At 31.8% G+C, this 20,793-nt stretch overlaps 1 protein-coding gene across 2 annotated transcripts in view; it reads right to left on the bottom strand.

Moving 5' to 3' along the window:
- Positions 1-20,793, bottom strand: part of LOC129750510 (semaphorin-2A) — a 402,306-nt gene that overhangs the window by 243,358 nt on the left and 138,155 nt on the right. Inside the window, exon 2 of one of the 2 annotated variants that reach the window (XM_055745473.1) lies at positions 13,978-15,148. The exons of the other annotated variant lie outside the window; for it this stretch is intronic. Within the exon in view, the coding sequence (XP_055601448.1) occupies positions 13,978-14,185 (208 nt within the window). The 5' untranslated portion in view covers positions 14,186-15,148. The remainder of the gene's footprint in view (positions 1-13,977; positions 15,149-20,793) is intronic. 2 annotated transcript variants of the gene reach the window in all.

Raw genomic sequence — 20,793 nt, 5'->3', positions numbered from 1 at the left:
TTCCTTTCAACTCATAGAGTTTATTATAAATCTACGTTGTCTTTTCCAAGTGTGTATCTAGCAAGCCTAAGTTAGACTCTGTCTCTGACTCTGGTACAAATAAGTTCGGGAATTTTTTTCAATTTGATATATTTCCAGCAACGTTACATATCATCAACTTCCAGTGGGCTTGTGATATAGCTCAGTTGGCAAGTCTGTTGTCTCCTAAGCCGATGTCCGCGAGTAAACTAAGGCTAAGTAAACTAAGAGTAAATATCGAAAACAGTTGTACAGGATAAATTTTTCAATAACGATCCGCCAACTGCAACGTTGATAAAGTCGTGAATGCCATAAAGATGGTAAAACGACTATAATCGAAACAAAAAAAAATCAATTTCGAGTCCTGCAAAGTAACAAACTTCTGCTGGAAAAGCGGGCAGAAATTAATTCCAAAACAGCAACAAATGAAAAGAACAAATATCCGATTTCTGTTGGATCGGATGCCACCTGGAAAAACCAATGATCGTATTTTTTTAAGTAAAAGGACACAACATATGTCGCTTCTTAATCAATTTCAAATTGTCGGAAAAAAAATTACATTTTCTAGAAAAAATGTTGTTTTAAGCTCATTTAATTAAAATATAGGATTTTTGTTCATTAAAAAATACAGAACATAGATGAAAGCACAATGATATTTTAAGAATTAAAATGTTTGAAATTTATTTTTTTATGCCACGGTGGCTCTGGAAGAAAACTTTATTTTTCGAAAATTAGCATCCCTCATTTTTGCACTATTCGAAAACTGGATCTTTCCTTGAGCTCAAATCCAAATTTGAAATAAACCATAGGGGGATCTAGAACAATTTATTTTTTTCAAGTTTTTTTTAACCCTTTATGATGGATTTTTCAAAGACAAAATCATACTAACCACTGTGAAAACGCTTGTCTTGCCTTAAACTAAATCCAACTCCATATGTCAATAATACAATCTTATAGAAAATTTCCCTGACTACAACTTTGTAGAAGACAACAAAGTAATATATGATGATAGAAAAGAGTTGGAATGTTACAAACAGGGTGATTATTATTTCATTTGAAAAATAAAAAGAATTCTCATCACTGATTGAACCAAGACCAGAAATAGAATTCTATCAACTTAGCTATTAATTGTAGAGTCTTTAAATATTCAGGATGGTTTATTTACATTTAAAAATTAATCTTTTTTATAAATTTGTTTAAGATAAGCTGAAGTTAAGAGTATTTATGGAGTTTTATTATGAAGAAAAGGTCTCCCGCTTTTCTTGAAAATTAAGTTAATTATATTTTGAGGAATAGGAAACACATTGCACTTTCTTTTTTCATTTAAGTCCAAATTTTAAATCATTTACCTGGATTTAAAAAGGATATATATTTGTTAAAAATCTTTCATTTTTTTTTTTTTTGAAGAATCAAGTATGGATATTTTCATACTTTTTAATGTTAATCGATTGTTAAATCTTAGACACGGATGCAACAAGGGTGGTAAAATGTCATATTTGTAACCAAAAATAAATTTCAACTTTTTATTCATGTTTGATAGCATAAGTTAGCGTTTTTGAAGGCATTCATGTATTCAAAAATTTGGTCGAGTTTGAGTTTTCAAGCGGAAATTCAAAATTGTTCATTTTTATCAAAAGGGCACGAACTGAGCCTAATCCTTTTGATCGAAAAAAAAAGTAATTCAAGAAGATTACACAATCTCTACCTAAATTTTGTTTTCAAGAATTTTTTGTGATTGATTTGATGTAATAATGTTATTTGAAAATATTTTCTCAATTTAGTTAAAGTTGTCTGATCTTAAGTCATCCGAATTTTTGCGAATATTTTATATGGTTTTCTAAAAGTTTGGCATTTGATCAAATTAATGATTATTTTATTTATATTTCCTAGATGAAATTATTATTGAATACTCCAATAATTGTCTGTGGATTTCTGCGTTTTTGGACTTCCCTTGGAATGTTATTTTCTTACTTATATGAGAACACGATCACTCATTACATTACACAGAATTTATTGAAGTGGTTTCAAATACTTAAAATAATTTTTCTACAATCAATTAGGTACATATTCAAGATGTTACATTGCTCAGATTATGAAATATGTAACGAAACTTTCAAGTGAACCAAGTGCCATATTTTTTTTCTTATAATACCGGAACAAATATGAAATCTTTTTCGTCACTTGGAGTTGAAACATCTCGAGGATTGGATAATATAAATAATGAAAATTTTCAATTAATTGGAATAAATTGGCATGCATCAAACTTGTTTACAATTAACATTGCACAAATTAAAAAATCGAGTTAATTTAAATCGAAAATTTGAAACAAAAAAAACCGTTCACAACAGGTGATATAATTCTCATTTTCTACAGTTTGGCTTAAGTTCATCAAACTGTTTGAATTATTGAAGAATTCATCAATTTTTTGTTAAAAATACTCCAAATTTGTTTAATTCCCCCTGCTTTGGATTTTCCAAAAAATCGTTCTGACAAATTAAGAATTTGATATTTGTTCCGGAAAAATAAAACCTGTAAATGCTCTTTACTTCAGATTATCCTGCTCAAATTTATCTAAAAAATTTATTTCAAATGTAAAAAAAACATCTTAAACATTTGAACAACTTACAATCAATCACTAAGTTGGGAGTTTACAATTTCTGGTCTTGATACTATCAGTGATGATAAGTTTTATGAAATTTTTCAAATGAAATAATAATCGCTCTTTTTGTGACATTCCAACTCTGTTCTCTCAACTTATATCACTTTGATATCTTTCACAAAGTTGTAGCCAGAGAAATTTTCTTTTAGATCATGTTATTGAAATGTAGAGTTGGATCAACGCTAAAGGTAAGACAAGCGATTTCACAGTGATTAGTATGATTTTGTCTTTGAAAAATCCATCAAAAAGGTTAAAAAATCTAAAAAAAAATTATTTCAGACCTCTCGATGGATTATTTCAAAATTGGGCTTAAATGAAAGGGGAATGTCATAACTTTTCAATGGTGCAAAAATTAGCGATGCTAGTTTTCGATAAATAAAATGGTTCCATCGGAGACACCGTGATGCCCCTTTCTGCTTAAAAAAAAAATTTCCGCCAAATAAAAAAAAAAGTGTTCTTTGAATTCTTTTTCAATAAAAATATAATATAATATCCAAATATTGAAAAAAAATTTAAAAAAATATTTAACTGTCTTAAATTATACGTTGTACGGTCAAAGTTTATAAATTGTCTTATAAAACTTGAATTGATGCTTGGGTACATACATAAATTTCTAACAGCGATTTTCATTTTCAACAAGTCTAACTCTTTAAACCAAAGAGTCGCCATATGGAATCTTGAAAAACAATTGTGAACTACTTTTCTTGTAATGGTACTCCTCCAACATTGTTTTTCGTTACGTTCAAGCCAAGGTAGTACTTTTTTAAGGGTTTGCTAGACGAAGTCTGACTAACAACAAATGTAATTTTATTACTAGTGAAGGTAGCATATTCAACCTTATTTATTGAAGGAGTTTTAAGATGTTGTCAGAAATCAACTATTGCATATCGATATAAGCACTTGTTGTGTGTACTAATACACTTCTGATATCAAATTTCGCAATCTTCAAGTAAAGAGTTTTAGCCCAAAGGGGTCACAAAATACCATTTGTAACCTCTTCTGCGTATTATTTTAAAGAGATCAATACTTCTTCAACATACAAAAATAGTTTTTAGGATTAATATTCTATAAAAATATTGAAAAATAACCAGTTAAGGCTTTGTTTTGAACTTAGTTTTCAACTTGCAATATTCTATTAGTTGAAATTCTCAATATCTCAACTTGCAATTCTCGAAATCCCAAATTCATTAGAGAGGATAACTCAAAATTTGTCTGTCCAATCATCAGTTGTTATATCAACAAATTCTAGCTAGATATTCATTATTAATAACAACATTCGAATTGCTCTATTTCAATTTCTGAACTGCCAGTCCCGGCCAGTAGGTTTTCAATTTAATCCGGAACGCCGGCTGATGATGGAAACCGATTTTAAGCTTGGTTCCTCTCAATAACGGGGACCATAACCGAAAGCTGGCAAAACCGTTAGCCATTAGAATTAATTCTCTTTCATCAGAGCGATCGTGACACGTGCCCGGGCTCTTTCTTTGCCGAAGCTGAACATTTATGAAGCCGACGACTATTCTGGTGCGGTCTATCGGGTGAATTTCAAGGGGGGAAGTGCAAAGATGTAGAATTTCTTAGAACCGTCTTTAGAGACGAAACAAGGGAAAATGTGGCGGGCGTTTGTTGAAAGCGTACCTAAATGGTTTGAAATGAATTTTGCTCGGGCTCTTCGGGGTTTTGGTACAATACTGTTAACACGTGGCACCTTTCGTCTTGTTGCTTTTCCCTTTATTGTGGAGTTTTTTTTCGATTCTGGGGTATTTTACTGAACCCCTTATTTGTTGCCTGCGATTTGGTGATTTTGAAAATTGAATAATCCTGGCAGCTGATGGGCTGAGCTAACGATATTGAAAAAAAAGTTGGGGCGGGGGATTTGGTTGCACTTTAGATAAAAATCTTGAACTTACATTGAAATCGTAAAGCTTTAAATTCCGTGGCAGAAAAAAGTTTTATCATCAAAATCAAATGTAACATCTCTGAATCTTATGAAAAAAAAAACTTTAACACCACCCGTTTCGATCCATCACCAGGCAACATGTGATGAACATTTCCAGTACGACATTCTATCTAGCTTTCAAGCGCCGTTGATGAAAATATGATTGCAAAACTAGCTGCTATTGAGAAAGTTTCCACAGCTAAGAAAAAAATCCAAACCGCACTTGTTGCGAAAAAGTGCTCCAGCTTCGGATAGTTCAACTGAGAAAAGTAGTTTTCTATCTGTATTTGATTGGTGACTTTGTCACAGGGATGTTCTGAAGTTGAATCTTCGATATCTCTTGATGTGTTTTAATTTTCATCTTAAAATAAAGGTTCTGAAATTTCTGGAATTTGAATTCCAATATCGATTTACGATTTATGATTCTGAGCTTTGATGAATGAGAATATTTTAGTGTGCCATTCCTTTATATAAGATTTTCGTATTTTTATCATTTTATTAATTACAAATTTGAAAGAAAAAGATTTATTGATAAAAAAAATATAATTATTATTTTCCACACAGCAAACCTCAATATACTTTTAAGTATTTGGAAATTTTTTTTCTTTAATCATTCAGGCAGGTTTTTTTAATTTCAAACTGTACCTTTTTACCAATGAAATTCAATTTGGCTAGAGACTAGACTTGTTTTTCTATATTTTTTCAAAAATATTCAAACAATTCACAATGGAGATAAAATAAGGTTGCCAGATTTTTTTCAGCACGTATCCGGGCCTGACAAACTGGGCAATTTTTTTTTTATTAAAACCTGGCGATTTAAAATTGACGACCAAAAATCTGGCAATTTTTTTCATAACTCAGAAACTCCTCAACAAAAATCAAGAAAAAATAAAGGAAGAAATTTTTTTTCCAACAAAGATCATTGAAAGACTTTGAACCGTATTTTAGGCTTCCAAAAAACTTTTTATAATTATTTTTATAAAACTTGCTCTAAAAAAATCGTTTAGGTGGTGATTATTGTTTTTCTTTGTATTATTTTTCAAATAAAGTTAAAAAATCCGGCCGAAATCCGGGCATTTTTCAATGAAACAGGCAACCGGGCCGAGCCGGACTGTTCTTAAATTTAGTATTCAATATCCGGGCAAACCCGGATAAAACTGGGCAATCTGGCAACCTTAAGATAAAAATTTTTAATCCTCGAAATAATTCAAAATCTTCCCGCCTTAACAGAACGAAAAAGTACTTTCCTGTAGTAAAAATGTGCGGAGAATCGATTGGACGAAGTTTCAGATGCTGCACAAGCTCACGAAAGGAGTTGAAGTGCCTTTTTAACCCCTTATTCCCCTATATTGTTTCAACAATCCAGAAAAAAAAATTGACTTGAAATTTTTGAACTGTATTAGATCTATCTTGTGCGATTTTTTGATGAATAGAATGGTGGCTGTTTGAGCTACCGCACGCTTCGGAAAATGGAGTAAACGATGTTTTGACACTCAATTCCCCTATACTTTTCAATTTTTTCAGAATAAAGCATATTCAGATTTGAAAATTTCGAATCAAATGGAACGTATCTTATGTAATTTTTTTTTCGAGAAATCAAATGGAGGCCGTTTCCAAAGCGTTCGGTGGTTCAAACAGCTTTCATTCGATTTTTCGAAAAAAAATCACACAAGATTTGTCCCTTTGCTTCAAAATTTGTAAGTCCAATCATTTTTTCGGAAATAATTATAAACTGTAAGGGAATAGATGGTTAAAACAGCCATAACTCAATTTTCCTAAGCGTGCGACTACTCAAATAACCTCCATTGGATTTTTAAGAAAAAAATTACGTAAGATAGGTCTACCATTGTTCAAAAATGTCAAGTCTAAATTAGGTTTTTTTGCTGTATTGTTTACAAAATTAATGGGGAAATTAGGGGTTAAAAAGGCACTAAAACTCCATTCGTAAGCTCGTGCGGCTTCTGAAACTACATCTAATCGATTTTCCGGATATTTTCACTAAACGAAAGTACTCTTTCAAAGATTTGTTCAGTGTAGGAAGGAAAATATTGAATTTCTTCTTTATACACTTTTTTCCACATTGTGCAATGGATGAGACTTAATTTTCGAAGTTAGGCATGAGTTCAATCAAATGAAGTCCGTAATAAGAATGAACCAATAGCTGAAACTGAGCTGCTGAAATGAAAAAAAAGGTTAAAAATAACTGAAAAAAATCGATAATGACAAAATGTTTGATCGCATGAAAATATATAATTTTTGAAGTGATGACATTAAAGTAGTGTAAAATTGGATAAAGGATTCACGAAATGACTTTGCTGAAATATGATCCTTATTTTTTTTTTTGGATTTTCGAACATAAAACCAGCTGCAGGCAGAAATTTACAATTTTTAATTTCCACTCTGTTTCTGATTTAAGCCCTTAAATCACGCACATAAGTGGTTCTGATTTGTTCCATAAAAGAGTTTGAATACTGACTCGAAACATTCTTTTCTAATTTTGAACTTGAATTTAGCTAGGAATTCTCTTCAATATAATTCTTGATAATTATCTTGATATTTCAATGTTTTGATGTACTGCTTGTACATATTGTCAAAGATCACTTCCTCGTCTCCCTCGATTTTTCCGTAAAACGCAAAGGGGGGGGGGGATGAATAATGTTTGAAGTATTTAAGTTTTAAAAGTTGACAAAGTGTTCGAATATTTACTTTATTTCAAGAACATAGAACAAAAAAAAGTGGGATGATAAGAAAATCTTATGGTTTAAGATTCCAGATATTCAAAGAAAGTTTTTAAAACAACAATCTAAATATCTCAAAAATACATGTTAAAATGTATTTAAAATTTTTTTCCTGAGATCTATGGAATTTTACTCAATGGTCATAATACGATATTTTAATGTATGTGCGAGATATCAAAGAAAGTATGGAAAAAAAATGGTGAAAATCAAACTTATTATTTTTTTAAAGTAGTTAATGAAAACTTGTGTTTTTTCTTCAAATTCGGAAATTCTAACAAATGATTTAATCTTAATCAGTCACAAACATTTTTCTGAACCTAATGAACAATGATTGGAAAAAAAATTGCAAAATCTTATCGAAATGACTCAACAAATTCAAAAATTTGTTTCCACCTTTCATGAGCCTCAACTCTCTGACTCTGAAATTGCTATTATCATTTTAAAAAAAGTCACGCATTAAAGGGTTAACTAACACTTTTTTGATTTTGTGCAACATAAATTTGATGCATTTTTTGTAAATGGTTTTGCCCAATTTATTTTAATTTTTTTGATTGTTGTGTACTAAACACTCCTTGTGATGTTTTCACTCCTAAATTTTCAATAAGGTAGTTTTTTGAAATTATAACTTTATTTAAAAAAAACATTTATTATAAAATTTTTAAAAAGCTACTGATGCCATGAATTCTTAAATATGAGAAACGTTTGATTTGGATTGAACCTTTTTGACAACTCGAGCAAGACCGGGTAATTCAGCTATTTAAAATTGATCCCCGAAATAAAGAGTAATAGTTATATTGGCATATGAATTATTCCACTTATCTCAAGTCTCATGCATATTAAAAACATATCTCGCGTGAGCTTTTATTATGTCTTAAAAATTTACAGAAAACGGCTGCGAAAGTTATCAAACAACTTCAAAATTTGTATTTCTCATACAGAATATGTTGACCAGACTACAAACATTCTTAATGGAAAAAGTTGCGACTATTTTAAATCAGTTTTTGTAATAAAATTGTTTGTTGTCATTATGTGTTATACGAAGAAATGAAAGCTCATTCGAGATATATTTATGCAATCAAAGCCGTAGGATGAACCATCTTATGGGGGATGTTTTGGTGACTGATTTTTTTTCTATGATAGTTTTGCTCAAACAATCCATAACAAGAAAGAACTTTTAAAATATAATTTTTGTTCACACCCGAATGACCTCTGAGGTTGGAAGGTCTTAAATAAAAATCATCTTCATCACTATTTTTGATATTATTTGATTATTTTAAGCAGTTTTATTTAAAGTATTTCTTATTAAATTATTTCGTTTGAAATACATCCCAAAATGTCTAAAATGTTTAGCTAAATTTGTATATAAAAGTCAGTTACTTACTCAGAGAAGATACTTTCTGAAATGCTCAAAATCTATGAATTTGTTCAAGAGGCTTTGATTATGAGAGTCTTTGATGATATGATTTGAAAAAGTTTTCTTTGTAGAAGCATTCAACTTTGAGAAAAAAAACTTGATCAATGCTAAAATCAAATAAGCCAAATCTACCAAATACTTGTGCAAATTAATAGATTTCAACAATTAATGAAAATAAATCAATTTTCAGAAGGTACTTATATTTTGCGCTTCAATTTGATTTTTGCAAACTCGATCTTAATATAAGAAATTTGTTTGAAATTTGACTTTGAACAGTGCTATATTAATAATATCAAACAATTCACCAAATCAGAAGGATTTCCTTGCAAATTCTTAACGTGAAGATTACATTTTCATCTATCAGCAAATACTTTTCCATAAAAACAATTCCGTAAAGAAAATCCCTTGAATAATTTTATAAAACGAAAATCTGTTTTTTTATTTAATAAACAAATCGTTGAAAATAAATTCAAATTCCACTTGTAATTTGTATTTGTAATTTTCAGATGAACTGTGTTAAGTTTGTTTTGATTAAAATTTGAAATTTTGAAATCAAACTTCCAATCAAATTATAAGTCAGCTATCTTTTCTATTTTGAATTATTCAAAGAAATTGTCATCATGATATTTTTTTTCATGATTGCATAACTCATTAACGAGCAGAATCTGTATCTTCATTTTGAATATCAATTCTCAATGTGATTTCTCAACCTCAATCCAAAAATTTAGCTTTTAATCTTGAATCTTGAATTCAAATAATTTTGTTTTGTTTTAATCTGAACTTATTATTTCAATTTAATTTAATTCGACTTTTTAATTCAAACTTCAATATATTTATTACAAATGATGAATCTATGTTTTTTTTCTCAATTCTAGATTGCCATTTTAAAACTTTGGTATGTTTTATGGCTGCATAAGAGCTTAACTCTTATTAAAAATTTCAAAACTGAATAAAAAAAACACATATCTGTACAGTAAAAATCCGGAATATTTCATTTTAAATTCTGATAAATTAGGGCACTTGGTTTCAGAAACTTCAACCCGGGCTATTTTCAGTCAAATTTGGGGAAAAACCCAAAAATAACTTTAAATAAAACTAGCAGAAACACACTTATAATATCATATCTCTAATGAAATACATCATCAGAGTTCGTATAGTATTTTGAGCTTCGAAAAACTCGTTCATGTGTATTCTAACTAAAATTGCTCAAAACTTTTTTTGTAGAGAAATGAATCCAACTGTGTTAGATGAAATTTCAGGGACTAGATAAGAGAAAATCGATATTGAAAAACATGCGAAAAAAAAATTCGCCTTGTCTCCCGGTAGGACTTGAAAAAAAAAAAATTGCTCAAAACTTTCGGAATAGAACGCAAAAATCATAAATAATTGAACTTTTTGTAATTTTTGTACATTTTTTAAAAATTATGCTTAAAAACTTAGCGAAAGTCGGTCTATTTTCAACGAACTCTGGTACGAATTCTCATTCGGGTTGGACCGAACTTATTCAAAATTTTGGATCTAATATCCAGGAAAGTCCAGGTTATTCCGAAAATTTTGGTAAGCTTACCCGAGCAGACTTTTATGGTAAAATTATACTTTATTTGCTTCCATGCTTTGAAAGCATAATTTGGTATCGATTATTTCAAGTGTAGATTGCACTCACTTTATTCGAGAACAAAAATTATACCGAATTTCGCTAAAAATTATGCCCTTTTAGCCGAATTCAGAACTTATGGTTAAATTTGCCAATTCAAAACTCTGATTCTCCATCGCAGTAAATTGAATACTTGAAATGAATCTTTGTAAATCTAAGTTTCTGAGACTCAATAATAATTTCCATAACGTGGGAAAATCAACACCTTATAAGGAGTTAAGGAGTGTTTTCGAAATAATTGCAACCGTTGTTTTAAGGGTAACTTTTGAAAGTATGATCAAAAATTGATGAAATTTTCAGCAAAGCTACCTAGTGTCAAGGCCGTGCGAACGGGGGGGGTTTTAGGGGTTTAACCCCCCCCATGGAGATTTTTTCCAAGTAAAATTTCTTAGTTGAGAAATGAATCTTCATCCAAAATGGTGTTTTTAAATAAGTGTTAACAAACATGTCGCAAAATTTTTACCTTTGTTACTCTAGGCACAATACATTTCAATCTGCAACAGTACATAACATTTAGGATTTGAAATATTCTTTAATTTTCAGTTTGAATTTACAATTTAAAACAAAACCGTTTCTTGTTTTTGAAATTGGCTTTTATTAAGAAATGTTTCAAAATAAGTTTATCTATAACGTTCTAACAAATCACTGTGGTAATAATAAAAAAACTTTTATATTATAACAAATTTAATGCTGATATGAAAAATTCTTAAAGAATTTAACCAATTTAATCATCAATTTTAATTTATTTTTATTGTTCTTCTAAATACTCAACTCGACATTCAAACACTTTTTTATAAATTACAAAAGGCCACAAAATTCACAATTCATTTAGGTGCAAATAATTTAAGAGCAAATTTTGATTAATTTTGTTTTCTTGCAACCTTTGAAAATAACTATAAATTATTTTAGAAAATTCTGCACTTTTCTGATAAAACTTCAAAAAATAAAAAAATTAATGAGGGGTTTTCCTCAAACCTGTAAGTCATTTCGACTTCTGCGAAAACGTTTATTAAAGTTTTCTTTTTGTTTACTTTTCCCAATTTTGAAAAATAATAGATTTTAAACGTACTTTGAAGATGTATTAACATTATTATATTTGAGATATTTTTAAAGCAAAAATCAAATCGCTTAGCAGATTTCGAGAAGTTCGTTCACTTGAATCATCAATTGAATTTTATAAATCAGTTATGAAAAAGAGCGAGTAGAATTTGATCACATGTCATAAATTCGTTCCTCAAGAAACAAATTTTCAAGTTATGAATTTTAAATGTTCTTACTAAAAGAAAATGACTTTTACCGATAAGGCCGATAAATTGAGTTAACGTTTTATTATAATTTAAAAAAAAATTAACTTAATTTTTTTTAAATAACATTACCGAATTTTATATTCAAACCATTAAAAAAAATTTGAACAATGTTTTATTAGTTTGTCTTTGTTTTTCAAGTCTAAATTTTTGTGTTGAAAAATGATTCGAAGAAGCAACTTCAAAGCCTAATTTTAATGCACAATGTTGACTCAATTAATATTTGATTTTCTGAGTTTTCCTAAAGCTTAAATTATGATAAACGTTTCAACTCTAGATCGCATCACGATGAGCGTTATGACAAAAAAGTTAAACTGGTTTCAAATATAAAGTGATTTTCTTAATAATTAACCTTGTTTATTAAAAATTTCACCAATGTTTTCACAATAAGAAAATCTAAAGGGAATGGATTCACTTATGGATTCATATGATTACAGATAATTTTTATGATTTCAAAAAATTCAACTCTTCAAGACTGCTGACAAGATTTGCCAGCCGATTTTCAAATGTTAAGATGAGGAGATATTTTTTAACACTATTCTTTGTTTTAATCATTTTTTTCTGTAACTAGTTTAAAATTAGTTAAAAAATTCATGGATTTGGATGAGAATGTTTTGCGAACCATTTAAATAATATTATTTATAGTTAAAATTAAAGAATTAGAATCACTGAAATTGTTAAACACTTAAAGCATATATTTTTTAAACATTTCAAATAAAAAAAAATTCAAAAAAATATTTTGGATGGGAGGTCACTGACCAAATATTTTAACTTTTGGTGGAAATGCAAACGTTACTGCAAGTCAATTAGCGTTACAGTTATTTTTTTCTTAAAATTCTTCTACGAAACTCACCGTGTCTTGTTAATTGTGTGTTTTGGTATTGTGGTTAATTCTAGCTAAATTTTAATTTCGGAAACCCCCCCCATGGACGAGTCCTTCGCACGGGCCTGCCTAGTGTCCTAATGTTTACATGTGCAAATTTTTGTGATGTTCTGTAAAGCGGTTTATTGAGATAGTGTCCGATGAAAATGTTTTTCAACATTAATATTCGGGCAACACGTGCGCCATCAATGAAGCATACTACTAATCATCCTTTTTTCAAATCAAGGCTATTTTTGATTGCGTTCTCTGTTTCCTGAAGTTTGACCTTCAAAATAACTTAAAGTTTATTATTTGGTCGAAGTGATAACAAATTAAGCAGATCGTCTTCCTGCGGCAAAAAAATGGCTTTTTATCACTCCACCACACGAATGTTTCAAAATATCTCTCCAGTAGCAGTTCAATTATTTGTCGCACGATTTGACCACTGTATTTTGTTAATTTTACCGATAGAGAGCTTTTCTTCCTAGTAAAAATGAGATCAGGCCTGTTTATTTGTAGGCTAGACGAACCATTCAGAAAAAAACTATTCTTGTAATCACTTCCTCTATTAATATTTTCGGATTGAGCTAAGAAAAACAACTCACATTCCTTTATTTCAAGAAACTTACCCTGTGGTTGGATAGTTGACTTTCAGCTGTTTTTGGATGTCCCACTGGGGCTTTTCTGGATTTTTTCGATCTTGCCAAAAAAATATTTTTAATGAACATCAGTATTGGACGCTATTTTAAATATCACTTGACAGATTTTCACCAAATTTTATACATGTTTACATCACAACAGTAGGTAGCATCACTAAAATTTCATCAATTTCCATCAATTTCAATCTATGCTTTTAAAAGTAGTGCATTTTTTCGAATTCACTCCTTAGTGCTAGAATTTATGATTCTTAAATTATTTGGTGTTGGTTTGCTATCATCCTCCATCAAATTGATACCTCAATCGAACCTAATTTTGCCAACGCAAAAATGGTACCCAAAACTTTGCTCTCATTTTGGCATTGATAGCTTATTTTGGTTTCAATTTGTCACGGTTTAGGCATCAAAATCTGCTTGGGTTCGCTGATATGTTCAATTGATAGGTGAGTCGGTAACCTTTTCATCGCTATCAACTAGATTTATTTCCAAATGAAATAGTTTGAACGTTGGCATTAATGTAAAAGATACATCACGACCCAGAAAAAAATATTAACAAATTCTTTCGTGGTTGGAATGTTTACAAGCCCCAAAGCCACGGTAATTTATGAAATTGTTTTCTGTATGATAGCACATTCATTCGAGCAGACCGCCAGCTAGAAAAGATTAATCAGTCTGGCCCCCGAGCAGCATCGTCTAATGTGTTTATTAGGATTTATTACATCGATAAACTTACCCCGGTGATGCCTCAGATGGTGTGGTCCTCCACTTTGTCCTCCACAGCAGGGCTGCTCGTAGTAAAAGTTCCAGGTATTCTCGTAATCGCCGTGCACTCCGGAAAAGCCGGAAGCCAGAAAACCCACCAGGGGCACCAGCTGCAGCAACATCCTGGCCGTCGAAGGTCGACCCCTTGGCCGTCGTCCTTCCCTAGATTTGCTTTGCATTGTCCGCTGTTGCTCCTCCAGTTTTTCCACCTTGATTCTCCCTTCTTAGGGCAAGAATCGCTTTTCCTCGGGAACTCACTCACACACCGTCGTCGTTGTTGGGAGAAAATATTCAATTTCCAATAGAAATCCCCAAGCGATTCATAAATTCCTGTGCTGCCGTCGGCTTCGTTACTGTCGACTTCCACCCGAGCGTGTCCTTCCACCTGAGTTCATCGATTTCAGGACATCGGGGGCCGGAAGCCGTTTTCAAATACAACGAGCGAGCAACAGAAGAAAAAACGGAACGGAACTGAACGGGAAAAAAACAAACCCCGTTTGTCGAACTCCAAGGAATAATTTACATACTTTTTTGCCTTGCCGGCGCTTCACATTTGCTCAATTCACCGGTTACAAATTTAATAAATTCCGAACCCCTGCCCCAAGCCGGGGGAAAATTTATAATTGATACCCTCACGGCGATCGATCGACTTTTTTTTTCTCCCCAGAGCAGATTCCGGACCGGATTCAGCAAAGGTGTATCAGATCTTACGATACGCGCGTCGTGTATATTTGCACATCCCAACTACTGAACCGGGTGCATAATTTATGCGCTAAAAGAGCGTGTAGGTGGTTCAGGAGGAAAGGCGCTAGACCGCACGTATTAACGCCCTTTCCATCGGTTTCGGCTAGACACACTCCTACACGGGGAAACCTGCTCGTAAGTAGTTACACAACTACAGCTAGACACTTTTTCTATCAATTCGCTCCCTTGGTGCACATGAAAACTTTTTTCCTTCTTTCTTCAGCTTTTCCGCCGGTTGCAAAAAAAAGTTGGACGGAGGTCCTGGATGCATAAACTATGATAGCTCGGTACTTTTCTTTCTTCGACTCCCACAGCCTTTGTGCTCTCGTTAAATGATGGAGAAGGGAAGCGTCTTGTTGCTGTCGATACTGCTTTTACTCGGGCCGGTTTTAGGAAATCTGTGAAAAATATATGGGAAATTTGAAATGATGATGGTTTATCGTTTTAGGAGGTTTCGGGATCGCAAACCAGACTTAACACCTGTTTATCTCGTGGGGTTCCCTACTACACCTGACAATTTATTTTTGTTGCGTGCGGCGTAGTTAAAGTTGCACAGCTTTCACCAGGAAGTTGTAGTTGCTAGTTTTACTTTTTTCGAAACATATTTCTTTTTTCACGAGCTCCATAGAGCTGTTTTGTCACTCAGTTGTGTTTTAAGTTAAACTGATCATTGTTTAGATGTTGTTAACACAAAATCTATCATTGTTTATATTAGAATCTGAAATTTTTGTTCAAATAATACCATTCGTGATCTTATATGTCCTCATACCAGGGATGAACTGCGCAAACTATCGACCTACGCCTGTAAAGCGAGTGAAGCGTGCCCCGATGAAAAAAAAACGCTTAAAAACTACGATACTTTCCAAAATCCGTGTAGTAATAATTGAGAGTTCAAAGACCGTGAACACAAGACGACAGTGGACACCTGAACGAAAATTTTCCAATCCGTTCCAATCTGCGCTTTTTTAGTTCGTCTTATTTACCGGAACTGATATCATTTCAAAACAAACAAAGCCGTAGCCATTCTCTGTGCTTATCCATTCCGTCTTATTCACCGGAACTGGCATCAATTCAAAACAAACAAAGCAGAAGTCTTTCGAATCTGCGCTTCTCCAGTCCGTATTATTTACCGGAACTGGCATAGTTAAAAAAAAATAAAGCAGCAGCATTACCTATCTGCGCTTTTTATGTCCGTCATATTTACCGGAACTGGTATCAATTCAAAACAAACAAAGCAGCAGTCTTTCCAATCTGCGCTTTTTTCAGTTCGTCTTATTTACCGGACTGCCATCATTTAAAAAAAAAACCAGTAGTCTTTCCAATCGGCACTTTTTCGGTTCATCTTATTTACCGGAACTGACATCATCTCAAAACAAACAGCATTTTAAGACTCAACAGAAAAGCAGCAGTATTTCCAATCTGCGCTTCTTATGTCCATCTTATTTACCGGAACTTGCATAATTTCTAAATGAAGAAGGCAGAAGACTTTCGAATCTGTGCTTCTCCAGTCTGTCTTATTTACCGGAACTGGTATCAATTTAAAACAAACAAAGCAATAGCCTTTCCAATCTGCGCTTTTTTCAGTTCGTCCTATTCGTCGGAACTGACATCATTCCAAAACAAACAAAGCAGCAGCTTTTCTAATCTGCATCTGCGTGCGATCTGCAATCAGCCCAACTACGCTATTGTCAAGGACTGACGATTAATCTGAATCATATTTTAGAATATGGCTTTAACATGTCAGCCACTCACAAGATCATACCAATAACTAATTTGTGTTTGAAGCTTCTATTTCAGTGTTGACACAAATTTGTTTTATATATTTTTGAAACTTTTTATTTGGTACATTTTTCATCTCTTCTCCACAGGTATCATAATAGACGATATGATAAATCTAAAAATGATATCTTGACATTGAAAAACGGGCAATTTAAGTCCACATGAGGGCACACTAGAAATATCATAAGGGTATACTAATATTGTCTCATATCGTAGTGCCAAGAATTTGGAAGTTGACCAAGAATTTGAATACTCTGTTCAAAATCAGCTTTCAGTTTATTGGCATATGGAATTTGCTCATTTTTAACACTAAATTTGGTTATATTGATTGATAAGTTTTAAACAATTCATCAACATTTATATGGAACCCCCTCCGTCCCTCACCTCTCCACACTGTAAGGCAGAAAGGTCTGTAAAATTCCATAGAATTATATCTTGTACTCAAATACCTTCCCAGGTCAAATTTGATTTTTTTTTGCTTGATTGTTTCTATACCAAAAAAGTTATATTGGATCACCTCCCCATTTTTTATGTACCCACTGGAAAAATGAAAAATCATAGAACCATTTCTCGTACCCAAATGATTTCCCTTGTCATATTGGGTTTCATTTGTTTGATAAGTTCTTGGTTTAAGCAAAACAATTTTATGTGAGCTCCCCTCTTTCCTAACTTTCTTCCCAATTGAAGGAAAAAGGAGTCTAGAATAAGCATATTACCATTCATCGAGTTCAAATGCCCTCCCAAATAAAATTTGTTTCCATTTCTCGATTAGTTTTCGAGTTTTGCGAAAAATTGTAACGGAGGCCCTCTTTCTCCTTCAAATCACCCCACTGGAAGGAGGCAATAGTTACCAAATATTCAAAAAAACATTCCTCGTAACAACTCAAAAATCCTACCAAGCAAAATTTGGTCCCATTTGCTGGATAAGTTCTCGAAGAACAGAGGGTTCTCAAAATATCATAGAGACATTTCTCGTATTCAAAAACCTTCCCATGCTAAATTTAGATTCATATGATTTTAAAATGTTCCAATTATGCTGGAAAATGTTAAGGAGCCCTCTTCCTTCTTTCTATCTGTTTATAAAAATGAAGAGAAGGGTATCATATATTCATAAAACCCTTTCTCGTACCCAAATACTCTTTCGAGCCAAATTTGGTTCCATTTGCTCAATAAGTTCTTAAGTTCTGCAATAAAAAATGAATAGATGCCCCCTCGTTCCCTGCCTTTGTCCCCACTGAAAAACGGAAGGGTCGAAATAAAAATAGAAACAGTTCTTGTGTTCCAATGCCTTCATCTACCAAATTTGATTCCAATATCTTGATCAGTTCTCGAGTTATGTAAAAAATTGTAAGGTGTACCTAATATACTTAGAAACATTCCTCGTAACAATATACCACCACATGCCAAATTTGATACCATTTGCTTAATTGGTTCTCGAGTTATGCAAACATTTGTCTTTTGTTTGGAAGGCCTCTCCCCTCCCTTCATAAGTGAGGGAGGGGTCTGAAACCATAATAGGAACCTTTCCCTGCCTTCAATATTCCCACCTGCCAAGTTTCACTTAAATCGGTTCAGTAGTTTCCGAGTCTATAGGGAACAGACAGACAGACAGAAATCCATTTTTATATATATATATATATATATATGGATTGATTTTTAAGCCAAAGGTTTTAAAATTAAAATGTATTAGTAGCACAAAAAGTATAAGTAAGAGAGTCAAATCAAGAGTAAAATTAAAATTTATTAGCAGCACAAAAAAATATTAGTGAGAGAGGCAAATCAAAGTTCAAAAAAAAAATTAGCTTCTGGTGATTTTCTTTAAAATGTGTAGCTATTTATTAAATCATTATATCTTTGAACTTATATTATCGAGCAAAAATATGGAAACTGACCCCTCTAGTCTAAAGAGGTTTAAAAAAAATAAAGAAAATCTAGTCAATAATTCGTAAATATTTCAACGACTTTAACAACTAAGAACGTTCAGTGACCAGCACAAAGAAAAATCCGCCTTCCTGTTGAATCTTGAAATGCATTTAAATTAGAATTTGAATGGGTTCGTTGTAAAGCTGGTAATATCAAGATAGTTTTCCATTAAAATTTTGTTTTGCAGTTATTTTTTTAACTCAGTAGCAATAAGTGCACTTAATTGCATACTTTTGGGGAATGAAGAAGAAAAACAATCCACTACATTTTTGATTTGATATTATTGATTAACAAATTATCATAGTGTTTTAATAATCATAAATGGCCTCAATGATTTACTGATCACGACTTTCCCTTTTTTGCGAGATTTTGGTGATATTTCGGGGGTGAACCAGTCCCGTTATCATTTTAAACATCTCCTTTGCTTCAATTTTAAGATTTTTAACCAGAAAAAGTTACTCTATTTAGAAGTATTCTCTAGAGATCGACTTTGGGCATTTGATACTGTCATATTCAATCGAATATAAAAACCTACTTACTAACAAATTTTTTTTGGATCATCGGTAATGTGATTGCTGATCGTAAAATCGACATATTGAACGAGAACCTAGAAGAATCCATGATGTAAACGATACAGGAGGACATATACATTATTTAGAAACATGTTCCAAACAAATCGTATGGTCATCTCTAGCTCTCAATTTAATTCCATTAGGAGTTTGCGGACGTTTTTTAACAAAAAGTAACAAAAATTGATGTTAAGAATAAAAAAGAGTTATTTTATTATTTTTTTTAAATTAGACTGGATCTCTCTAACCCCGAAATATCACCAAACCCTTACATAAAAAAATGCAAATCGTCGTTTGTGAATCATCAAGGCCATTAGAGACCAGGCCATTTCATCTCTAAGATAATTTGTTTCAATCATTTATATCCAATAAACTACGAAGTAGATTTTTTTTAACTAATTGCTTCTGAGTAAGTAAATAAAATAAAATTTAAAATTTAATTATGAAGGGATCTTGAAATTATCAGCACTCCAATGAATTCAAAAAGGTTTTGAAAAACTAAAAATATCAGCATTTGAAGAGTCAACAGAAAAGTGGTCTGTTTTGTCCGGGTCACTGTTTGTTTATATGGAAATTCAAATTAGGCCGGAACCGATTTCAAATCCTTCTTTTGTCACCGGAGTTGGAAAACCGCAAATAATACGAAAACCATATAAATTAGAAAAAATTGCACGAAACATTGTCTGCAACAAAATTGCATACTATATCATTGCACAAAACCTATAAATCAAATGATTTCAATTCAATATAACCAAGAACACAACAGGTGAGAAAACTTCCGTCTTCCACAATTTGTTTTTTGGTCATGTAAACATTCGATTCAAAATTTACATAAAATGCTTAAAAACTTTATTTATTCCCTTTTCAAGTTTTTTGGAATAATGGAAGAGGGGCGGAAATTTTGAAGAAAGTGATATTTTTTCAACCAATTTTTTCAGAGGTTTTAAACGATAAATATTTTTTTTGTTTTTTTTTTTTTCAAAACAAAAGTCAACACATTTTCCAGTCTTGAAAAAAAAATGAATTATTTGAAATCCTTCAGGGGGGAGCGGAAAAGTAATTTCTGAGTCAATTAGCTGATCAGATTTTAAATCAGCCAATAAGAGGTCCAATTCCTCACCCCACCTAACAAAAAGTTAGTTTCTAGGCTAAACAGAATAAAGGCTTACGGACAAAACCAGATGAATAATAATTTCTTTGGAAAAAATCAAGAATTTGTAATTTGGCTAAGAAACATAAAATTGTGAACTCCACGTAGTAATAATAAGAAGAAAATTTAACACTTTGCCAAGACTCTCCAAATAGATTAGCCAAAAAAAAAAACAAAAATACAATACCATTGTAATATAGAGCGTGACATGAATGCCACAAAGTTGGTAAAGTGTCACTAAAAAAATTTTAAAAATAAATGTAAAATTTAACAAACACAGATGGAGTTGGATTTCATTGGTTTTATGAATAATGCTAATAATATAGACACAAGCAAATTAAAAAATTATCCTTCAGATCCAAAGCTAAGAAATGTTCTTATTGTTTTTTTTAAAGATGAATGCTTATTTTAGAGCGTTTATTATTGTTTTATTGTTTACGAATTTTCCTTGCGGAATGTCCGAACATCAAAACTAGAGATGAGTGTCAAAATCTGATAAAAAAATTTGAATCTATATAGAGCAGAATTCCTGCAAAGTAAGTTTTAACTAAATAGACACTAAATATGCAATTTCCTTGTGAAATTTAAAGCACTATCGGCGAAACGGTGAAACGGTAAAACA

This window comes from Uranotaenia lowii, chromosome 3 (genome assembly GCF_029784155.1).
Source record: "Uranotaenia lowii strain MFRU-FL chromosome 3, ASM2978415v1, whole genome shotgun sequence".
In the NCBI taxonomy this organism is placed as follows: domain Eukaryota; kingdom Metazoa; phylum Arthropoda; class Insecta; order Diptera; family Culicidae; genus Uranotaenia; species Uranotaenia lowii.
This window is presented reverse-complemented; position numbering and strand designations above follow the sequence as displayed.